Source organism: Rhipicephalus microplus, chromosome X, assembly GCF_043290135.1.
Source record: "Rhipicephalus microplus isolate Deutch F79 chromosome X, USDA_Rmic, whole genome shotgun sequence".
NCBI lineage: Eukaryota > Metazoa > Arthropoda > Arachnida > Ixodida > Ixodidae > Rhipicephalus > Rhipicephalus microplus.
In genome coordinates, this window is record NC_134710.1 from 213,794,697 (window position 1) to 213,819,343 (window position 24,647).

Sequence of the window (24,647 nt, forward strand, 5' to 3'; positions counted from 1 at the left end):
GGTTAGGCCAATCCGATTAGACAAAAGCCATACCGTGTTTCGCCATCCGAGTGGCGGATTATTAATGAGCAGGTGGACGAAATGATTGAAAACAGTATCATTCAAGAGTCGGTAAGTCCATGGACAGCTCCAGTAATTCTCGTTAAAAAGAAAGACGGATCCTGGAGATTTTGCGTCGATTATCGCCGATTGAATGCTGTAACAAAAAAAGACGTATACCCACTTCCACGTATTGATGACGCCATAGACTGTCTGCATTTGGCCTCTTGCTTTTCCTCTGTAGACTTTCCTCTGTAGAATATCGGGCTACTGGCAAATTCCCATGCATCCTGAAGATAAAGAAGAGACAGCCTTTGTAACCCCTGATGGCCTTTTTGAATTCAACGTGATGCCATTTGGACTGTGCAACGCCCCGGCGACGTTCGAGCGATTTATGGACACTTCGTGGCTTGAAGTGGAGCATTTGCATGTGTTATCTCGACGACGTCGTCATCTTTGGCCGCACCTTCAGTGAACACTATTCACGTCTGGATACTGTACTGACTTGCATAAGAAATGCTGGCCTTGTTCTTAACTCAAATAAATGCCACTTCGAAGACTGACCAACCCTTGTTCTCAGACACCTACCTAGTCGATCAGGAGGGCATCCGTCCAGATCCCCAGAAGACAGCAGCCGTTGAAACGTTCAATGTGCCGCGCTCTGTGAAGGAGCTCCGCAGTTTTTTGGGACTTTGCTCCTATTTTCACCGCTTTATACCTAAATTTGCCGATGTCGCGTATCCGCTGACATGTTTGCTACGAAAGAATACTCCCTTCGAGTGGACTCCGGAGTGCGACTCCTCTTTTCGTCAACTGAAGTTCCTCGTGACGTCGCGGCCTGTTCTTCAACACTTCAACCCATCAGCTCCAACCGAACTACACACGGATGCCAGCGGCATAGGAATTGGTGCCGTCCTAGTTCAACGCTATGATAACCGCGAGCACGTGATTGCATACGCAAGTCGTTCCTTGGGTAGGCCTGAGCAGAAATACACTGTCACAGAACAAGAATGCCTCGCGGTAGTATTTGCGATTCAGCGGTTTTGGTCTTACTTATATGGATGCCCTTTTACAGTCGTCACCGACCACCACTCATTGTGTTGGCTCGTCAACCTTCGGGATCCTTGCGGTCGTCTAGCAGGCTGGGCACTTCGGCTCCAAGAGTATAACTTCATAGTCTCGTACAAAAGTGGTCAACGACACGCCGACGCAGATTGCCTTTCGCGCATGCCACTGAGCACTACAGTGTGTGACGCCGATGACCTCGATCACCTGGTAGCTTCTGTGTCACCAAAGTTTCCCGACCTCAGTACTTTCAAAGATGAACAGCAAAAGGACACCAGGCTATCATCGCTTTACACAGCTCCTACGGCATGCCATTTCTGTGTACGCAACGGACTCCTATATAAGAAGAACTTTTCCAGCACTGGCGCACATTTCCTCCTGGTAGTGCCAGAAAGCCTTCGGACAGCGATTTTAGGTGCTATGCACGACGATCCTACGTCCGGACATTTAGGTTCTGCGCGGACGCTTTACAGTGCTAAGGAACGCTTTTATTGGCCAGGAATGCGACAGTCAGTCGAGGCGTATGTGGCCAGCTTCACACAGTGTCAACGCCACAAACGCCCATCTACTGCTCCGGCTGGTCTTCTACAGCCCTTGCCACCTCCAAGCACACCTTTCCAACAGGTGGGCATTGACCTCGTGGGCCAGTTTCCAAAGTCGGCTAAGAGCAATCGCTGGATAATTGTATGTGTCGATCACCTCACGCGCTACTGCGAGACGGCGGCCATACCAACCGCAACTGCCAGCGACGTCTCTGTGTTCCTGCTGCAGCACGTTATCCTCTGGCATGGCCCACCTCACGTGATCATCAGTGATCGTGGGCGACAATTTACGGCAGATATAGTAGAAGAGCTGCTTTGATTGAGTGAGTCCCCCCTTCATCACTCGTCGCCATACCATCCGCAAACAAATGGGCTCACGGAGCGCACCAACCGAACAATTGTAAACATGCTCTCTATGTATGTGGCATCCGACCACAAGAACTGGGATGACGTGCTACGATTTATAACATACGCGTTCAACACCGCTAAGCACGAGATAACAGGCTATAGCCCCTTTTTCTTGATGTACGCACGACCGCCACGGCACACACTCGACACAGTTTTGCCATTCTCGGCGCACGAGAACCTCTCAGTCACCGAAATCCTCTGCCTTGCAGAAGAGGCGCGTCGTATTGCTCGTTTACGCACTTTGGCATCACAGGAAAAATCTAAGGTACGCTATGACGTCCGCCACAGGCCTGTAACTTACCATCCAGGCGACTTAGTGTGGCTGTGGACTCCGGTACAAAGACGCGGGTTATGCCAAAAGTTCTTAGCCACATACGACGGACCGTTTGTTGTTCTCGACAAAATCACGGAAGTCACATACACAATAGCTCGCCTCACGAGAAGTGGTAGAAGAGCCGCTAAAACCCAAGCAGTCCATGTCGCTCGACTGAAGTTGTACACACCAAGATGAATCAGTTACCTCGCCCGGCGGGCTTCGTCTGCGAGGGGAGGAATGTTACGCATGCCTGGGAAGAAAACGAAGATGGGTGAACAGGCTGGCTGCCCGAAGCTGGAGGAAGAAAGAAGACGACAACACTGCGATCATCAACCTGTTGGCCGCTCCAGCGCTTCTCTTCGCGACCAAAATAAACGGCCCCCTTCAGCCGTATACGTCCTGGTCCTCCTTGTGCGTAACAATATATGACGTCAGACTTCGCCACAAATTGGGACATCATTAAAACGTCATGTGATCACGTCATCGCATGATATCCGAGCTTGGTTAAAGGCAGTGTGATCATGGAGGCACTTTAAAATCCCTTTTGCACTGCCTCCGATATTGGAGACAGTGCAAACCTCATTAGGTGCAGCAAGTTTTCGAAGGGTAGTGTGAATGGTGGCAGGCATGGGCGTCGGCAGGGGGGTGCAAAAGGGCACTTGCTCCCCTCACCCCACACCAGCACTTGCCCACACCCAAGCTACACCAGTGCTCTTCGCCTCCCCCAGCCGTGATGCAAGACGGGTTTGCACCCGCGACAATATCCTGCTGACACTTGCCTACTGGCAAGGTAGGATCAGTGCATCAACTGAGAAGAAAACAATGTGGCTGGTCCCCCTTTTTAGGAATCGGTATATAACACGAAAGTTAGACGTGTTTTCACAGAGGCAGTTGAGCGTTTATTGCACATTGTTTTACCACAATGACGAAGGAATGAATGTTACAGCAACAAAGAATGGCAAGCAACTCAAAACTTGCCACGCGTATCTCAAGCAGGAAGCACGCACGAAATTAGCTTACACTGGAGAAGCGCAGACAACCATCACAATTCGACACTTAAAGGGACACTAAAACACTTTTTGAAAAAAAAAAAAATGAGATTATGGTGTCATGCTATGTAATTTTGTGCGGCAAACTCAAAAATCAATTCGAAGATATGCATAAACCAATGCAAATAACTTTATTTTGCTGAAAACAAGCAACAGGTGCCGCGGCCACCATCGCGAGTTTCGCCGCCACTGTGATTGGTCGAAGCTCCATCACATCACATTCAGGAAGGTGAGGACAGCTGACTGCACTCGCCGGCAGTCAATGCCGTGTTTATCTGTTAAATCATGTAGTTGCTGTAAGTATGGTGCACTGTGAAAGTCGGACCGAGTTCGAAACATAGACTGGCACGTATAAGATGCATGCCAGTTCTTAATTTCACTGCAGTAAACTGTTACAAATGATATGCTTATCAGTGGATATCAAATTCGATAAGAAACAGCAGTATCGGCACTCGCTTTTAGCCACATATTGTCAAGGTCCACGCTAGGCGCGGGCAGAAACATCAGCTGATCTTGGATTTCACAGCTCAAAGTGCAGCATTGTTAATGCAGTCCGTATCGTACTTCGCAGCGGGCAAAGCGCACGCATTGAGTATGCTACCGCGAGAAAAAAAATAGAGGCAGACGAGTGCCGCTCTTGCCGCAGTGGTGACATATGCTATGAACTGCGCTGAAAATTGCGCAAGAATGGTTTAGCTCATATAGTGGAGTTGTTTTTGTTTTTTTTCACAATACCATTGCTTTTTCTAACTTATGCCCAGTACTAAAGTGATGAATTAAAATGCAAATGGTATATATGTGCTAGAAGCTCGCGACTGTCGTGTAGAATAACTGATTTTGATTGTGCATACTGATATCTTTGTACACGTGTTTTCGCCATACGTGCTACTGCACGCACTATGTGCAGATTGTGACAGAGGAGGAGTGCTGCTGCTGCCTCGAAATTCGGCAGATTCGCGACCGCCACAGCGCTCTTCATCTTGTAGGTCTAAAGTATATTCTTTTAGCTGCAGCGGCCCATTTTGCAGCCATCTTCTGATCACGATGAAACTTGTGAAAAGCGACCTCATCGTGACCGTAAGTGCTGCGGCAGCCATATCTCGTGCAGTAAGCCGGCATCGCGAGTCTACTTCAACCTTGCACAAACACAACTAGTGAATGTCGGATGGCAAAAATCTCTAATGAGAAGAAGAGAACGGTGCAATGGCGAGAAATCCCTACGAACTGGCAGAACTGATGCTTCCCCAGGCAGCAAATAGCAGCAGAAACAAGGTTCAACCGCGAAGTAAACAAGCTGAGTTGACTGAGCGACGTAGGCGGCCCAGCGCAAAGTTGCCCGCCGGGCGGCGGCTTGAACTGGATGGTCACAGTCTAGTTTCTTCACAACAACAGCACCTTACACCAGCCAAAACCACTCAAGGCGCACGATAAAAGCAGATGGAAGTGGGAAGGCATTGCCTGCTCTGCTCACTGGTGCTCAGCTCTCCCATAATGCCCCAGCACCGATCCACCAGTGGAAGGCGCAGTGCTCTAATTTCTAGAAAGGCTTTTTCTCCCACATGCAGGCAATGTAGGTGAGGCAGGCGGTCATATGAAGCTAGAAGCTGCTGACTTTCATGGGCAGGAAGAACGAATGAAGCTACAGTATAAACTCATTACAACGGACCTGCTTACACCAGACATTCAGTTACTACATACTAATTTGCTACGTTAGGCTGACCTCCCTATTTGTTCTATTAATTGAGCTTCGTTTACTACGGATTCTGGTACAACGGACATTCTGATATAAGTGGCTATATTATGAGGCCAGCAAGGTAGTCAGGACACCTTTACAGCGGATTTTTCTACCGCAGACATCTCAGCTTCTGACTTCAAACATTGCCTGGCATACTTTTGAGATGGGGACAGGGCCCCGGATATCAACGTACCAATTTAAGGACGACGGCCGCTTATTTCCGGTCTGTTAATGATGAGTTATGTTTAGCTACGGCAAAAAAAAATCGGCACGCAGTGTGCTCGATTTTGCGTGTTGGGGCACTGACGAGCGAAATTGGAGGCCGCTGCCACACTGTTCCAAGCGGTCGCTGGGTGGCGAGCATGGCTGGGGTCCGCGACCGATACCCAAGAGCCAGTAGCTGATGCGATTTGTAGCTTGTGACAGAGCACATTACGGCTTTTTCGCTTTCACATATCCGCTAGCGCGACAATCTTTCTCACCAAGTTCGGGGCGGAGTTAGGCCTAGCGACGACTTCCAGCAGAAAGCGCAGCTGCGATGTGCATGGCTGCGATCCCAGATGTTTCAAAGTACGACGTGCTTGATCGCAAGTACAAAGATCAGTCCTACGATGGTTCTTTGCAAGGTTCGAAGCGCTGATAAGCAGACCCTTCTAGCCAACAAGTCAACGCTATAACAATCGGTTCGAGACGCGCGCATGCGATGTTCGCGACGAGTACGGCGCGCAATGGTAATCTGAAGACTAAACTTCTGCTTGTAGATGCCTCAACAACCTGTGAACACATAACTAGAGCGATAATGTCACTAAGTGGTGCGATTTTACACAGCCGCGACCTCGCGACGCACAAGAAGCCGATGACGCTATACCGAAAGCGTATTCGAAACGAGCATTGGACTAGCGAGGCATACTAGAGCAATATGGCACAAGCAGCCAATTGGAATCCTCTAAATGATTTAAAACATCTGCTTTTTGAACACGGAATGCTCTTTACGAAACGCTTTTATGGCAAGCCCAAAATGGTGGTGGGCAGTTGTGCCATCGTGAAGCCATAAATTTTTTGAAAACGCTGTTTTGTGTGTGTGTGTGTGTGTGTGCGTGTGCGTGTGTGACTGACACGATAATTTTCACCTCAGCAGGTGCAAAAACTTCTTACACCACTTTTACGTAGTTTTCAGTGAAAATATTTTGGAATCAGCTAAAAAAAAGGCTACAGATACTGAAAAATGATTCCCAAAAAAACAACTTTTTTATGCCCCATTGAGAATAAATTCTACACGACTGGTGATTTTCTCCTAAAATCATAAAAGTCTCCATAAAAGCTTCCATAAATGTATGTTGTAAAAGTACTTGGATTTTTCATATTCCTTTTACAACAGACCAAAATCCTCTTCGCTATGGAGGTCTGTTGTAATGAGATTATACTGTATTGTGCAAGCAGGCAAAGTAAGAAAGCTCCAAGGAGACTGTCGGTGCCATCTGTCACATACACCATTAAATAATGAGAGCAACCACCATGTTCCTGTGGAAGTATTTGCAGGGACAATAAACCACTACCACCGTGCAACATTTGATATGTAAAAGCTACCGATTGTGGCGTGCAGCCTCGTCAAAGTACTAGTCCTCCTGACTAGGTTGGCTAGATAATTTATTGTGACAGCCTTACAGCACACATTCAATGAAAAATTGTCTGTGTAAACATTAGAAAGAAATTCCTGAATATTTGCTCATTTATTCCATAAAAACTTCGTTACATTGCATTTGGTTTCATGAAAGCTTCATTAATTCAAGTTGATGACAACATTGAACCCTATCAGTACCTGCCAAGAAATGAAAATTTACGTTAGATCGGAAAATTTGTAAAATCAAGTTCTGTGAGATTGATTTTTAATTGGATACGGTAAATAGATAATCGAAATTCCCAATCTGAAATGGTCCAGATATTCTCTAGTTGTAGCAGCAGCTTGAAGACGGGCATTGTCATGACGAAGCACGATTCGTACAGAAAGCATTCCTTGTCTACTGTTTTAGGTGGCTCACTGTAGTTTTCTAGTTTCACAATAACGATTTGCATTGATGGTAGTGCCCTTTGACATGACATTCACAAAAATAACAACTCCACGGCTTCAAAAGATGGTTGCCATGATCTTACAACCTGAACTTTTTGGATGACCCTCAAAATGCGCTCGAATTAAAAACTGCTAACTTCACCTATGCTTTCCCTGTCTTCATTATCTGTTGGCTTCACATGGTTCTATCACACATGGTAATACTGCCAGTTCAAGTTTAATTTCTATAACTGTAATACAATGTAGAAATACATACTGTCCTTACAGAAATAATCAGTATTTGAGGCAATACAATGGGAAAGCGCATCACCTTCAACCAATCCCATTCCGAGTTCACCAGGAACCAAGTAGCCGTCACTTGTCAAAGCCACGTAGAGTCGATTCTTTACCGTCTCAATATGTTCAGCATGGGTGGCATCAGTGCCTGCAACAAACATGAATCATTGTGAAGGCCAAATTTTGGCTGAGTTTTCTTGTGACCATCAGCTCTTGTGATGCAGCCTCTGAATGTATGGTGCTCCAAAGCTTTAAAAATTAAAATGGGTGCTTTTCATCACTGTCTTGAGCGTCGGAGTGCCATAAATGCTTGGGACACCCCAGAACACTTAACTGTCCTTGGTGCAGACACCGCACAAGAATCAGAAAAGATGAAACTTAGTATATGCAACATGTACTTCATTATGCTGTGATCACAACACGTGTCCAACTTGCTGCAAAAATGTGGAGGCTACTACTACTGATGCTACAGGCTAATAAAAAGCATGTGTTGAAGCTGGTTACAAATGTCCATGATTAAAGATACAAAATTTTGAAAGACAACAATGACAAAGTAAGAAAAAATACAAGTGTTTCTCTCGACTGCATTGTCTAGCCCAATTTTTTTTTTATTATATGCACAATCAACTCACCCCAACTGCTGATTTGACATAATTAGGAGCAATACTGAAGTTTGGCCTTGCTTAGTAAGAAAAGGCAAATGAGAACAAAATCAGCATATGCAAAGCAGCATTGTCCAACAATGAAGGTAATGACCTTCCCCCCTTTTACCAGTTGACTGTATATACAGCCCACACTGCTGAACTGTATCATCAAAGCTGAGGCTTGCAAACAATTGACAGAGTGAGAGTTTACCTCTTTCTTCCCCTGAATGCATGTGTTGCAAAAAGAAATCACTTGAAAAAATGGCAGTTGATGTTATGCCCCAGAGCAAAAAAGAAATGATCTAAACTTTTAGTTTTTGATAACAAATCAACAAGACATGTATATTCTACCAAAGGCCAATACAAGAATGTAGAAATGTAATAGGGGTCCTGCAACATATTGTGAGTGTTTAGTAGTTTTTAAAAGACCAAACAAATAAAATCAAACTTTCGAAGAAAAAATTTGCGCAAGATTTTAGGAAATAAAGCTTGAATTATATTGTCTGACATTGATTGGTTACATTAGGTATTCATGGGTGCTCCCTATCAATCTAGGGTGGTACAAACCTTGACAAAAAATATGCTTCATTGTCAATAATTGTCCCTGTAGTATTTATTTTTAGAGATGGTGGTGGTCATGCCTGTTCAAGGATGAAAAGATTTTTAAGAATTGCGTGAAATAACAAGGTTACACATTATTAATGTTCGATTGTCTGGGATTGGTTGAGTAGACTGACAGCCATTATTATACAGTTGGCATTCTGTGGCATTTATTAATTGTCCCTGTAAAGTCTCAAGTGGTGTGCCATAAGGATCATCTGAATATGGGTAGTGCTGACATGTACACTCGGACCTCAATATAACAAACACGGATGTAACGAAATATCGGTAATAATGAAGTAAATCAAACATAGTCTCGCCAAATATACAGCATTAGAAATAAACCTTATAACAAATTTTAGATATAACAAGCTTATTTTCTTGTAAGATGCAAGTTTGTTATAATGAAGTCTGAGTGTATACAAACATCCTATATATCCCAATGCAGTGTGCTGTTTTTCACTTAGATATTGCTAATCTTGCCACTGTTGTTCTCATAAACATTCATGATAAAAAGTCAGGATTGGGCATATCTTAATAAGCAACCCTCATGCTCTATATTGAATTCCCAATGGTTTCGTGGATGACTTTATTACACCAACAGTGGCACTTAGGATGCTGGGTTATATTGCAGTTGCTGTGCGAATTGCAGGGTACAAATAACTGCTTCACTGGCATATACTTTACTAATACAGAATATGTAAGCATCATACTATACTCCGCTACTTTTCTTCCAATTATGTGCACACAAATACTCACGCACACACGCTTGCACACACACAGATATAGACAGATATATAGATATATACAGTGGAAGCTTTCACAAATTGGGCCATGTATTATTATACAACATTCCTACTATTCGCTGAAAAATTAGCTTACAAAATCACTATGAGGATAAGCTACTTCTATAACAACAAGTTTAAGAATCATCTAAAATGCAAAGTTTTAAAACAAATTTCGATGCAAACATTAGAGAAGAATGCCTATTAGTACTAAAATCATTTATGGTTAACCTGTGCATAATTTTTTTTATTTTGTGTTTGTCTTGAAAATAAACTAAGAAAGAACAAAAAAGACAACGCATGACGCCATTACCTATGCCATGTTTCTCCATCAGAGCGATCAAATCAGCCTCCCGCAACAAAGGAGGAGGTGTTGTTTCTCCTTCAGCCATCTGGAAAAAAATTCACAGGCTCAACTCTAGGAAAATGAAAGGCACAAAGCCAAGCTCCACAACAGACAGGGAAACGAAACATCATTTCTACAGCCTTGAATGAATTTACATGATTTTCTTGCCATGAATCTTTCTCCATCTTGCATGTTTGTTAGACTTGACATATTCCTATAGCTATGCCCAGGATTTCAAGGAAATGTGAAAGGCAAGGTTGTTGGGTGATTCCACGAGAGATCAACACGGGTCGAAAAGTTAATATTTTACATTTGATTGTTTATTTCATATTTTGTGCACATACCACCCAGTAGCCTGAAAGTGAACTTCATTTTTTCATTAACTGCATAGTTTAGGAGGAAAAGAATATTGAACTTAATTTGTACCCAGGAACCAATTTTGTCCCTAGTCATTCTCGAAAGTTAACGATGATATAAATACACAAATATTAGTTTGATGAATATTATTTTTATTCTAATAAAGATATGCATAATGAAGCGTGAATCAGCATTATTTGAAGCTTGTATGCTGAAGCAAAGTGTTTCAGAAAAGTGTCTGAACAGGTCACATTTTTTAAAAGTAGCTTGATTTGAGATTTTTTTCCTCCTAAGCTAAACAAGCTAGTGTTTCATAACTTAGTGACCTATTACAACATAATTTTTACAATATTGCCTGTTAATACTGTGGCTGTACTTCAAACACATAATTTTATAAATGGCCTCAAACTTTCAAATTCGTCGACAGTAAAGCCTATTGAAAAATCAATATTTAAAAAACACTATCTTCGATTTTTCTTAAAATCTCAAGAAACGTTCCCCACAGATGATAGAAAAAGAATATTGAAAAGATAGTGCATTATTTCATTTGCAGCAACAATATTACGGGTGCAATTTCCAGCTTTTTGAGCATGCACTTAGGCGATAAACGCATGAGAAATCGGGCTACAAAAAGTGTGCCTGAGCTTCTGAGTCGTTTGAACAGGAACATATTTACAGAGGAAAAGCCTATTTGGTAAACAGGAATGACCTTTTATGCGTGCCCTTCAAAAATACTTCAATTTGCCGTTTCAAGCTGAGGCTATAGATCCCCCAGTTATTAGCACCTCAGTTGCTGACCTCGATTACATGAGGCAGCTATTACAGTCATCTGCGCTTACCGTTTTGGTTCAGTAAACTCAAATAGGAATATGCTCGCAAGAGGAACCACCAAAGCATAACGAATATTGAGATTTAGTAACACTGCTGCCACCTCCTTAACCTGAACACGGTTTAGCGTTTTCTTCCCCGGTCGCCTGTTCAACAATTTCATACGTAACGATTTCATACAATTTCTCCTGTAGGCAATGTATGATATCGTAGGACTTCAACTATAGGAAATGCTAAAAAATCTGTAATTTTAACAGAACATAATTTAGTAAAGCCCAGCAAAGCACGAAACCTCACTCTCCCACCTAAGAGCGGCAAGCTTGGGAGTGATTAAGCCAGCATCTGAAATGATGGTGTAGAATACCATATGACTGAACAATGTCAAAATGCTCTATGCAGATGGAGAATACCTAGAGACCCTTCTTTACTTTAAGATTGCTTCAGTGCATGTTTCTGCCACGTGTTGCAGGACTATGTTTACGGTGCGTTTGGTCAACCTCACCTAACGATATAAATTATGGTCGTGGTTTGTTAGTCTCTAGCACAGCTGTAAGTCATCTGAGAAAAATGAAGCATTTTGAGCAAATTATGGCTTTTGCTCAATGCATTCCTCAGCTTTAGAGGGGACATAGGAGGGGGTCATTCCAAGTGTTCATGTACTATCTTCTGTGGTCCTATGCTGGTGTTAGAGTATTTTAATTCATTACATTGTCTGCAAATACGTACAGATTGCCTTACAGTATGTCATTATGTATTGCTCATCCGACATTAAAGCGGAGTGAAGTGCACCATAAATGCACCTTTACAGAAATTTATTACTCGATGTGCTAAATATGTTTCTCTTCTGTAAGTATGGTCCCATTCAAATGACTGAGAAGCTCAAGCCCACTTTTTTTCGCCTGTTTTTTTAGTGCATGCTCGAAAAGTTAAAAATTCTACCCGTAATATTGTTGGTGCAAATAAAATAATGCAATATTTTTTTAATATTCTTTTTTTATCATCTGTGAAGAGCATTTTACGATATTTTGAAAAAAAATCGAATACGGTTTTTTTTTAATTGATTTTTCAATCGACGAACTTGAAAGTTAAGAGGCCATTTATAAAACTATGTGTTTGAGGTACAGCAATGGTATTGACAGACAATATTGTAAACATTATGTTCTAATAGGTCACCAAGTTATGAAACACTAGCTGATTTAGCTTAGGAGAAAAAAATCTCAAATCAAGCAACTTTTAAAATATGTCACCTGTTCAGACATTTTTCAGAAACGCTTTGCCTCAGCATAGAAGCTTCAAAGAATGCTGATTCACACTTCATTACGTGTACATTTGTTAGAAAAAAAATCGTATTTATCAAGCTAATATTTATGTTTTATACCGTTGTTAACTTTTGAAAATGACAAGGGATGATATTGGTCCCTCTGTACAAAATAAGTTCGACATTTTTTTCCTCCTAAACTATGCAGTTAATAAAAAAATGAAGTTCACTTTCAGGCTACTGGGTGGTATGTTTACAAAACATAAAATAAACAATCACATCTAAAATATCAACTTTTCAACCCGTGTCGATCTCTCGTGGAATCACCCTGTTTATTCATCCTGTGCAATTTTGCTGCTCTGGTGCCACTACTGTGAAGCTATCCAAGAGGCCCATCACAGGAGCCACTTGCTCATCATAGTCAGGATCCTAGACATGACTTCTGGTTCTCAGTGTTGGTAAAAGGCATACAGGGCTTGGCAGTTTGGCGATAGTGTCTTACAGATCTTTCGAGTATCTGTATTTCTGTGTCCAGATACATCTCAAAAATGTATTTGTATTTTAGTAGTGATATACATTTATGATTTATCAATTATATAGAGATACTTTGTGGGACATTGGTATTTCGTTACTTTTTTTGTCATAAATTCACCGATTGTCTGCATGAAGGAAATTAGTAATTTTTGCGTGCCTCTGGTTGGCAGCTCTGGGAGGACGTACACTCACACGCAGAACAGCTGCACACGTGCAGAACAACTAATGTTGGTCAACTATTAGTTGTTCAACTCTTGACGTCACTGATGGCAAAATTGTGGGGGCAGTATTTCCAGCCTCTGCCAGTTGCCGTGTCTCGAAGCCAGTGCAACACATCTACTTTTTTTGGGACGGCCTGCCATTTCTTGAGTTCCCAAGCCTAGTTGAGAAGCTACTGTTGTTTCAGTGCAATAGACAGAAAAACATTCTCAGAACAGTATGATTTTTCTTAATGCACAGCAACATTACAATGAACTGCAACGTTATTCACAATCTTAGCCTGCCCGTAACGATTGTCTTTGGGGATCGTCAGCATCCATGAAATAGGAATGTGTTCCAGTATATGTATTCTGGTATCTGCATTTTTCTACCTGTACTACAGAATACTTTTTTGGTTTGTTTGCAAAAGTATCTGTCAAATATCCCATTGTGCCAAAACAATCAGTATTTGTATTTCAGGCTTCCAGCCCATGTATTTTGATATCTGTATCCCTGAACACATTTTTTTATCTCTGCCCAGCCTTGAAGGCATAGTAAAACAACACAGAAGAAATTCACAATATAGCAGACCAGCGGGAATCCGCTTGACACAGTGATCTTCACTGCATTTTGTGTGACAGCTGAGATTTGGAAATGTTCTAAAATCTGCCACAAAAAAGTGCAGCTGCTAAATGCTTTTAAAACATAGCTGCTGTTGAACAGCTGTATACATCTAATGTGCTGAACTTGTGTGCTTGGTCGCCATGTGCTTTCTCTGGCCTATAAGACTTACAAACCAAATATCGCTTTTTGATTTTTTTTATTCTTCAATTTACAGCTGAAATATATGGCTGCCACTATGCTATAAAAAGTACCGTATAAGCCTGAGCAAATACCCTCCAAAAGCAAGTGCCCCGTCCCTTTTTCGAGAGATTAGAAGCAAGCACCCCCCCTTCACCTCTATTGAGATACGACCACCATGGCTGGATTGAAACCTGCAACCTTCAGTATGGTAGCAAAGCACTGTAACCACTGTACAATCGACACAGGCTTTTTCATTTTCTTAGGGCAGCACGAGACCTCCAGTCAGCCTTCAGCGGCTGATATTGCCATGCATGTTTCTTATTTCAGTTTTGCTGTATTCGGTTTTCACCTACAAAAACTGTAAGAAATGCTCAGCGCAAACCGCTCCTGCCATGTTCAAGAAGCTCTAGGACTATATTAGATCATTATGTTAACATTGCATGCATGATGTGAACATTACAGATTCTTCTGGAATTTACGTGGCCACTAGCGATAAAGCTGGAATATTCAACGGCACATGTATAAATGCCATGCTCTGAAAAACGATTGGCGTCTTTCAGAGCGTGAATTTCCGAACGTTCGACATTCTCCGTAATGCGCACGATTGAGGCAGCTTGAGAAGCAGTTGGCAAATTTCCGCGATGGTACTTTCTCTTGTTAGACCCGCCTCTCCCCTCCCCCTCTATTCATGTTCATTTCGTTGGCAACACGCGTTTTTGAATGTTAAATTTTTTTAACATTCAGAAATTTAAAAGGTAGTAAGCCTTACGCATTGCATGCTTCCATTCTCGGATACACAATGCTGCTCGCTCAACACGTTTTGCGCAATCGCGGCCCTTAAAAAAAGATTGTTTTTGTTATAGTGTGGATATTCGTGACTCCCCCAACTTATGGGGGGACACGCGTTTTATAAGGCAAAAAATCGCGAAAAAAAATTTATTTTTTGAAGCTGACATTTTGGGAATGAATTTTGATGCTGACATTTTGGAAATTTGTACCTACTTTTTGCCCTAATTTGAGAAGTTCCTAGCTTCTTGTATCAGTATTTTTAGCACAAGGTCAAATTATAACACCCACATGAGATGGAAGTAAGCACAAATAGATGCTAAAATGGAGCTTTTTTCACGCCGTACCGTTGTCGTTACACACCAGCTATCGTGCCCATCTTGGTCTCGTTGGGAAGGGTCGTTCCTTATCTTCGATTTCCTGCCACCAATGGCTCGCCTGGATCCTTGGTTTTTCAGCAAAAATGCGTCATCGAGAAGTAGCAGCACACGATTCTGTAGGCCCCTTGGGGCACATGACAAAACCTAGGCATCCAACTAGCCAGGTAGAATTTCCGCCGTCTGCTTCACTATCAATACCACGGATACCAGGGTCGATACCGTCGAGGCACAGAGGCATGCCCACCATGGCGCGCACGGGCATGCGCCATTTGGTCATGGTGCTGGCAACTGGCTGCAGCAGTAAAGAGGTTCTGCACCACACAAATTTGTGAAGGGGGTCTGGGGATCGCTCGCCAAGAACTTCAGAAAGAGCTCCACTATGGCTCAGGACAACGAGGATGACGAACTCATGGCAGTCGCTGGGATATACCAAACTGATGCTGAATCGACGAGTCTGTCGGTTAGGGACAACATTGCTGAAAACGACCATGTTTTGCAGCCTCAAGAGTTAGAGGACAGCAAATAAAAATCAGAAGTGAAGCTACGAGAGATATCAATCTTTGCAGCGACGAACTGGAATTCGCTGTCTTATCGCTGAACACACTGATGCCGTGGTTCCCGCCGTCTGACGAATCGACCTCGTTTGCGTGTGAACTGCGTGACGGGTATTCAGAGTGGGGTTCGCCGTGTGTCGACAAACAACAGAAAATCAATTCTTTTACTGTGAACGTGCTCGCCACCTGTGCAATGGAGGCTACAGGTCACAGGCAGAGTGCTTTTAATGACGTGTTCACAATGAGTCGCGGTCTCCACCCGAAAATATTGCAGTCTTACGTGAAAAAGAAACACCTTGCTACTCTTGCAGCCTCAAAACTGATGAGGGAGTGCGCAAGTTCAGTTTATGACATCTACGTGTAACTCAATTTGAACAAGCCGGAAAACATGGCTGTGTCACATGATGGATCGCGGATGACACACAGATTCATCACACATTGGCATCAGTACAGTCGCCGAACTGATAAGCGGCCTTGTCAGCAGACGAGCACACGGCGACAACTTGCAGCAAAACTTGAAGAAATGAGATGCTCATGCAAACAATCAGTCTGATTACATGCCCGGTTGATATTAACTGACTAAAAAGTATGCGTGCCATGATAATTTTCACTCTATAAGGCGAAATAAAGTTTTAATCATTTTTTCTTTCTCATTTTTTTCAGAACACAAATTTTGACCACTTTGCTTGTTTGCTTCGGTAAAAACGAAAATAGGAGAACTACAGCTATAATTATTTTTGCAAAAATGTACCTAAATGTGCACTGAAAGCAATGGAGAAAGCCGATCTTTAATGTGCGGCTCCAATTTTTTTATTTTAGTAAAAAATTTTTCAGTTCTTGGTTACATGCACACAATGCATGTAACCAAGAACTATTGAGCTGCGATTCGAGAAGTACTTGTTCAATTGTTTATCAGCTTGCAGCGTTGCCCTCCTTAGCTTTCTGGTATCCATATATGTGTTAATGACTATGTAATTTTATGTACATAAATTTCTTATGGTTTAAGCAAACAATACAATGTAATTGCTAACTATCTAAGAAAATAATTGACCTGCATACAATACAGTTGGATAGTTAAAATAAGCTAAATAAACTAAATAGTGCTGTGAAGTTTTGCCTAATATGTTCAAAAAATAACTCGTGTTATCTTTAAACACCATGCCCCCACCCCCCAAATCAAGTCTTCAAACTTTTTTATGCATTTTCTCAAAATCCGTTCTTCCCCTATGTGCTATACTGTTGCCCACAGTATATTTTAATCTAGTGATCAGATTTCCATTATTGTTGTTGCAGTCGAAAACTTATCAGTTGCTATACACCATAAGGCTACCAAATTAAATAATTATTTGAGAGAAATTTTTTCATGTGCAGATAAAATTGATAAAAAACTATGGACCATCTCCCCAAAGGGAACCCTGATGGAATGCGAAGCAGCAGCGGTGCACACGGCATTGACCCGGTTGAGACTGGCATCGACGCAGGTACTAGAAGAATAGTATGAAGTGAAACTCTGGGTAGCATTTACTTAACTAAACGTTTGTTTGAAACCCAAAGACACGGGTGGCTGGACACGTTGAAGACGCTGCGCTCAGCTTTCTTGGCTCGTGTCTCATCGGTGTTACCCGCGCACCGTCTGTATTCTCGAACGCGATCGGTGTCTTTGACTCGCACCTCGTCGGTGTCGCTGGTCTTCCACTGCTGAAGTTTGTGTTCGGCTTCCCTGGCTCGCACCTTGTCGGTGTTGATGTTGTTATTTGCAAACGCGATCGGCTTCGCTGACTCTCGCAAAGCCGGCGACAGCCGGGAAAGGTACGCGCACACTAGCGGGAAGCATGCTGCGACGGCGTCTCGCCCGTCAAGGCAGTCATGTGGCAAGCAGCAGCGCGCTGTCCACATTGTCAGCACCGCGAGATTCTCGAGGTGTGCGCATCTGCCGGCTCGCGGTGTCTTCCCACTGACAGATGGAGAAAGGTGGCGCGGGTTAGAGAATGCCTACATTAGGAGTAAGCTCGAGCCTTGCGAGCAATGGAGAAGATGAAGCAAGAGAGAGCTGACACATGGCGAGCGCACGGGGGACGAAGAAGAGAGACATTAACGCGCACTGCTAGGAGGACGTGAGCTACTTGGCACCGCTCCAACACTTGCGATGAAGGGAGCAGTCTGAACGGAGAGAAAGCGTTACACAGGCTAGTCAAAGAGCTGCTTCGCATCAAAAATTCTCGTGTTCCCAACTATTACATTATAGATGGCAATCACATTCATAAAAATAGAGCTAAAATTACAGCGATGCTTTAGTTGTGATCCTTGATTGTTCTAGATTATGTCTATATAAAGTTTTCTGATGTATTCAATAATTGCAAAACAATTGGGCAATCTGACTATTCATTATTTATTAAATATTCCAAAAACTCCTTGAGATAAAAGAAAATGAATTGCATATCTGTTTATAGCAAGTTAAAATATACATTTCTTAAAAATTTTATATGAATGTGATAATAAACATTAGTCTCTCCCTTTGTGTTATAAGCTATAAGCAGTCTATAATGTATATTCAATAAAGCATTCCATCGGCAGCGTGGGTGTGCATTGTTTGTTCCTAGTGGCTCTTTCACTGCCATTCAGAATTTGGATTCAAAATGGCAATGATTTGGAGGGCAACCCCTTCAAATCTTGTCAGATTATCTCTCACTTTAGGGAGGGCGCGCTTGCTTGGGATTTCGGTATTTCTTTGCAACCAAACAAATCGCTGGCAGTGTCTAAACTCAATTTATCAAAGAGGTTCCAGAGGGTGCAACATTTCCTCTCTTTCTCTATCTCTCTCACATATACAAGCACAGACACACACACACATAAACACACACACATTACTTTTTGCCCCGCAATAAAAATCCGTAACTGTTTTCATCACCAGACTTCACCATGTATTAATGACTTCATTACATTGTTTTAAAAAAGTTGATTTGATTTGATTGATATGTGGGGCTTAACGTCCCAAAACCACAATATGATTATGAGAGACATCGTAGTGGAGGGCTCCGGAAATTTCCACCAACTGGGGTTCTTTAACGTGTGCCCAAATCTGAGCACACAGGCCTACGACATTTCCGCCTCCATGGGAAATGCAGCCGCCGCAGCCGGGATTCGATTCCGCGACTTGCAGGTCAGCAGCCGAGTGCCTTAGCCACTAGACCACCACAACGACGCTTTTTTTTTTTTTTTTTTCAACTTTAAAAAAAAAAGTTGAAATAAAAAAAAGACCCCACCCTTTAGGTATATCATTTATAATGCAATAGGTGGATAGCAAAACGGCGCGTCATCTGCTACATTATTTCTGGCTCAAGGCCTATCCCTTTATTACTTCAAGGTGCCTACTGTGCAGTGTAATCAGGGACGAAATAGATGCGATTCTGTGACATGTTTGTTGCCAGTTGTCCAGGGATTGTGTTCTTCTTTTTACGAATAGACAGACGAATATTTCGCACATTTAAAAGAATGAAGCGAGACATGGAAATGGGCAAACACGAGGAATGGCGAGAGGCAGATTTCAAGTGCAGCTTCAACAGATTTCAAGGCATATTTCAACACGCAGCAATCTTTCGCAGAGTAACCTCGATTTAGTATATTCCGCCCGAGCGATGGCCCCTTTCAATCACTCACACATAGGAGCACATATGCCCTCAAATTTCAACATACGTATGTTCACAAGATAAGTACATGTGCTCTGCCCAATCAAGTATTCACCGATACAGTATATTTGCAATGCATATTCTGCATTGCCTATTGTCTATCAAATTTATGGAAACAGCGTAGTGCGTAAAAAGCATGCGGGAAGAAATGCGCGCCCAATTAATGGCATTGTGGGACGTAAAAAGATTCACTTTTGAAGCAACGAGGTACATGATATGGCGTATTAGTTATACCAGACCTGCAAGCATGAAGTGCAGATAGGCTGTGTTCTACTGCGACTCAGCCTTAAAGGCTCTGTTACACAAATGCAGTGATGGAAGTAACTCTTTACTTTTTGGAGAATACTTTGAAGCAGAAAAAGTACTGTTTTGGAGCTGCCATAAGGGTTTTCGGAGCAAGAAAGGTGTTAGTTTAAAACAGCTATTGATGTCTTAAGAGAAGACACAAAATTTGCCACACAGCTATTGGAGTTTAATGCATCGACGAAGCATTTCATAAATATTATTATTCATTGAACCTCATTTTCACAGACAACAATTATTGTAAATTTCAAGAAAGAAATATTTGAAAAATGGCTGGTTGTCAGAAATGTGCTGTGGAATGAGCTATATAATTAAAATACCAGTATTTGTAGCAGAAATCAAATCAAACCGGCAAAGCTGAGCCCCAAATTTCAACAGTAACCACAGCCCCACAAAGCTGTTGCCAATTAAGCAGCAGATATTCGGTATGAAATAAAAGGAATCCTGCTCATTTTTAAATTTCAACACGCTAGCCTGCCCAAATAGCTGAAAAAAAAACAACTGCCAAATGAGCTATTTGTTTGATATGTCAGTTTTTGTTACATAAATTACACCAGAGCCAATAACTCTGCACACTAGTGGCATTCTGGAATGATAGTATACAGATTCTTTTTGGTTTCTTTAGAGACTTATGAGTTAGTACAACAATAAAAGTTTGTCATGCTCATTTTCTCAGTGCCAATACAGTTTCCTTAGAACTTATGAGCTGTTTCAGCAGTAAATATTTGTCATTCTCATTCTCCCAGTGCCATTTCGGAGCAGATTTGGAACAATTACTATAAAAAATTTCTGTTTGGAGCAGCATGGAGCAGCATTTCTCTTTAAAAGACGTTTGAAGCAATCGGAGCAGCACTTCCATCACTGCAAATGTATGTTGAGTGCGGAGAATTTCACATGCATTCAAACATAACGATCGAGTGCATGAGCGAACAACATCTCACATAAGGGAGAATTGAGAGGCGTAAAAGATAGCTAGAAAACTACGAGCACAATTCATTTTAAGTGCAAGAAACAATTTACTACGGTAATTAACTATATCAAACACGGGATGGTATCTTTGCAACATAAAAATAAATAAATTTTACAAGTGAGCAACATGAAAACAAATCAATGGATATTTCTTGAAGCTATGATGTGCATAAAATCTTTTTATGAGAGAAAACATGACGATAACACTTTGCTGCAAAATACCATGCATTTCTCCGGAGGTGCATGCCGCTTGAATATAGAAATGACTGCTCGCACCATCATAACGCTATCGCAGTGACTGCATTTGTTTTTCAACTAAACTGCAGAGTACTCCAAATTATTATGCAGTGAATTTGTAAAAAGAGGCACCGTAAGTGCTATGTGAAACACGCAGAAAGCAACGGCACTGGCAAGAATGCCTGTACAACGGCATGGCTACTCGAATCGGAAGTCGACCCAGACGTGTGCTGAAACCCACAATACTTTGCGTGAGCCACAATTTTACTATCTACCTATTAGTATTCAAGTGGTGTTGATTGTGTTCTGTATTAACAGTTTACCCAGCACCAATTTCATTGCAGTATTTCACTTCCTTTGTTTTGAAGATGAAACTTCCGGAAAGTAGGCAGTATTACTCCACATAGCCATTCAAAAGTATGTTCCTGGAAGACGGCACCCAGTATGTTCTCGCCTCCAATACTGATTTAGATACTGCGCATTATGAATAGCATCCTGGTAAAAACAAAAAATGTTATATGGAGCTTATTCCGTAGAATTTCTTTGAACACTAGGCCTAAATGCCTGTCCTGCTCCTATAGTCATGCCTGTTGCATGCATATAAGTGATCATCATTTGTTTCAATTATTATTCATCATTGCTGGTCAGCAAACCAGTTTCACTGAAACTGTGCCTTATGGACCACTATGCATTATTAGCCAACAATGCTGCATGACTGTGCTCCACAGTTGGCAGTGAAATGCTCTTGGGAACCAACGACAGGCAAATAACCAATTTATTTATTTATTTAGTTAGTTATTTCTGTTACCTCAAAGGCCCCTCTTTAGGGATTTTACATGAGAGGTGGTCAAAAAAAAATTAACATAACAAATGTTTTGTTATGTTAATTTTTGTTAAGTTTATTTCCACTCACATGTTACAAAGCTCATAAACACAAACTGAAAGTAAATGATGCGGCTATGATATGTCAACAAATTAAGCAATGGCACGCCATGCCTGCCGCTGCTACGTGGGTGTCTCATTGCTTTCAGACTACCAAAGTGTAAATGTGGAGTGCGATTACTCATTTGAAGTCATAATAAAATGAAAAACTTCATATTTAAATAGATAAATCACGAATTACACATCTGTATGGTATGGGCTATCTTATATGGTAGCAACTAACTGCCTAACAAGGACAAAAAGTAAACATCACTGGATGTACTCTACTTACGAATTTAAACAGGAAAATTTAGGGCTAAGTAATGTACATGCTTTCATTTCTACAGTCTTCAGTTTAGGTCATATCAGCGTAATTTTGAGTCAAATGCGTAGACCAGAGCCAAAAATTATCTCTAGAGACAAGATTTATCTTGTCATGACGTGGTTATCTCGAGCAATGGCTCATACCACTCATTGTACTAAAACATTTGATCTCCCGTTTGAAGAGGTCATTACCTTGACAGAGTCCGGAACAAAACATTCACCTTCCCGATAGCTTGGAATTTCCTAAAAGAAAAAAAAAACACAAATTTTTTAAGATTTCAATAAAGCTGCACATTACCAGAACAAGCAGGCATTTCCAATTAAGTAGGGTAGAGAGAAATCCAACATAACATACTCTAAAATGAAAAAAAAAAAAAAAAAAAATCACCGCCATAAGCACAAAATTAATGATGTCAGGGTAACTTGCTCAAATATGATCGGATAACCCACAAATCCTCTGTACACATCTTAATCATCCTATATAGATTGACGTTATATATACCATGGTGTTAGAAGTATAGGAGGAACGACGGAGCACCACCGCTACGCTACGCAGCGAGATGGCAGGAGCAGTCACGTGGCTCACAACCGAGCAAGTGGTGAGCGGGCCCCGTTCAGACCACACACGGTGTTGTTCAAGCAAATCAGTAGTGACGTTGCACTCTTGTTTTCATTGTTTTTGTGTGTGCGTGATGAAAGTCCCTGCTGTTCATGTGAGCAAGTTGTGAAATGGAAAAGAAGTGTTTTGTGCCCCAGTGCAAATCTGGCTACAACACATGCACGAAAAAAGTCGATTTTACTGTGCGAATTAATAACATTTTTGATGTCATGAATCGCAGACACCCTAAGGAAGGTCTAAGATTAGACGGAAAGGACTAAGTTCTTTCTACAATGGCTTAATAATTAGGAGGAAGAAGTGAAGACAGAATGAATTGATCCTCATTTTTTTTTTTTTCACAAACCACTGCCAAGCTTGTGAGTGACTAATCTGTCGACAATTCAGCTGTCAAACTACTTGTTAAAGAAATTAGACTTCAAATATGTGTTAACTGCACAGTTTAACGAAGATGTTTTGGAAAAGTTTTCTGGTGTTACGCTAAGCTGGAGGCCAAAATGAACATCCTTGCTTGCCAACGTTCTTGCAATTATACAGCATGCTACCTATTTACAGTCTCATAAAGCCACCCAAGTACGGGAATCGCCAATAACTTTTTAGTGAAGAGCTACATTCCCTTAGCTTGCGTGATTTAACATCAGCTTTCAAGAACGATCTGACCAGCCAGTCACGCTTGGATGAGCTTAAGAACAGGCTTGATGGTGTGATGTGATTGGGCGCGTTTAAAAAGTGCGCCACTCCATCAGCCAGAAGAAGATGAAGATAACGCTCGGTTGCGGCACGTGGGGGCGTGAACATTTTGGTCCAATGAGGTCTCTCCACGGAGATTTAGGAGAGCCACTGGAGAAGAACAGTGAAGCTATAGGCAGACGTGGCTGAGTCGGGATCGAGTGAAGAAGGTGGCCAGGGTGCGGGAGTGGCGGCCAGCAGAGTTCCTGCATCAAGGTCCCAGCGGGCTCCCACCTGGACACAGAGCTTCTTCTCGTCACCTGACGTGGGCCAGGCTCGTTCTGGTCTTCTGGCGTTGGCCAAGAAACGCCTCCGGCTTCGTGTGCGAGCTGCGGCTGCCGAACGCCGGAAGGTCACTGACTTCAACCAGCCTGACGCTTCCTTCCGTGCAAGTCAGCCTCTTGAGCGTCTCAAGCTAATCGCCAGTCTATCCCCTGCTGCACGAGTGCGTCTTCACCATTACTCGATCGCATCGGTTGCAAGCCCCGCATCACCACTGTCATCGTTTACGTGAGTGCGTCCATGCCTTCCTTGGTAGCACAGCCTTCGCTGCAAGCACCGCGTCCCGCTATGTTGTGACAAGGCTTATTTTACACTGAACATTTATGTCCATGCACTGCTCACGTCTTTAGCCGTTTGTTCTTCTCGCTAACCTCTTTCTAGTTATGTATGCTGTGTTCTTTGTCTGCTATTTGTTTTTAGGGGTTTCTAAATATATTGAGTGTTGGGAATTAGGGTGGAAGCAAATGGTCTCGTCAGCTCTTTTCCCGATGATGGTTATGTCATCGGTGGTTTTTGCTTTACACGAACCTACACGAGAGCTTGCCCATTAAACAGCCTCGTGACAGATGGATTGGTGCAGGATGAGACTGAGTGCGACGGTGTATTTAACTCAACGTCTGCATCAGACAGCGTTACCGACAGCATAATTTATTATGTATGTGGGTTTGTTTGCTGAAAACTCCTAAAAAATACAAATTGTTCCAAGTGCAAGCTGGGACTGACTGAGACATTTGATATGTCAAGAGCTCAATCGGCTTTTGTAGTTTTGAAGACAAGAGGAGGACTTACACACCCTAATGCCACGCTATTATCATTTGAAAGACGCTGAACAAAAATTCGAGAAGCACGCCGGCGATAAGGAAGTGTATGATCTGACTATTGACTTTGTGTTAGAGGATTACAACCTCTCATTTCCATGTAAGGAACATAATGTAGACATGATGGCACAAGTACTCCATTATTATGAAGGAGTGCATATGCACCAATATTGCAAACAAATGAAAAAAA

At 42.2% G+C, this 24,647-nt stretch overlaps 1 protein-coding gene across 3 annotated transcripts in view; it reads right to left on the reverse strand.

Annotated features, from left to right (window-relative positions):
* The window catches only part of Top3alpha (topoisomerase 3-alpha), a 119,234-nt gene that overhangs the window by 50,913 nt on the left and 43,674 nt on the right, over nt 1-24,647 (reverse strand). For all 3 annotated transcript variants that reach the window (XM_075878575.1, XM_075878574.1, XM_037436007.2), the window contains exons 11-13: nt 22,205-22,255; nt 9,841-9,919; nt 7,533-7,646 (exon numbers count right to left, since the gene is read on the reverse strand). In XM_075878575.1, coding sequence (XP_075734690.1) covers nt 7,533-7,646; nt 9,841-9,919; nt 22,205-22,255 — 244 coding nt within the window. The remainder of the gene's footprint in view (nt 1-7,532; nt 7,647-9,840; nt 9,920-22,204; nt 22,256-24,647) is intronic.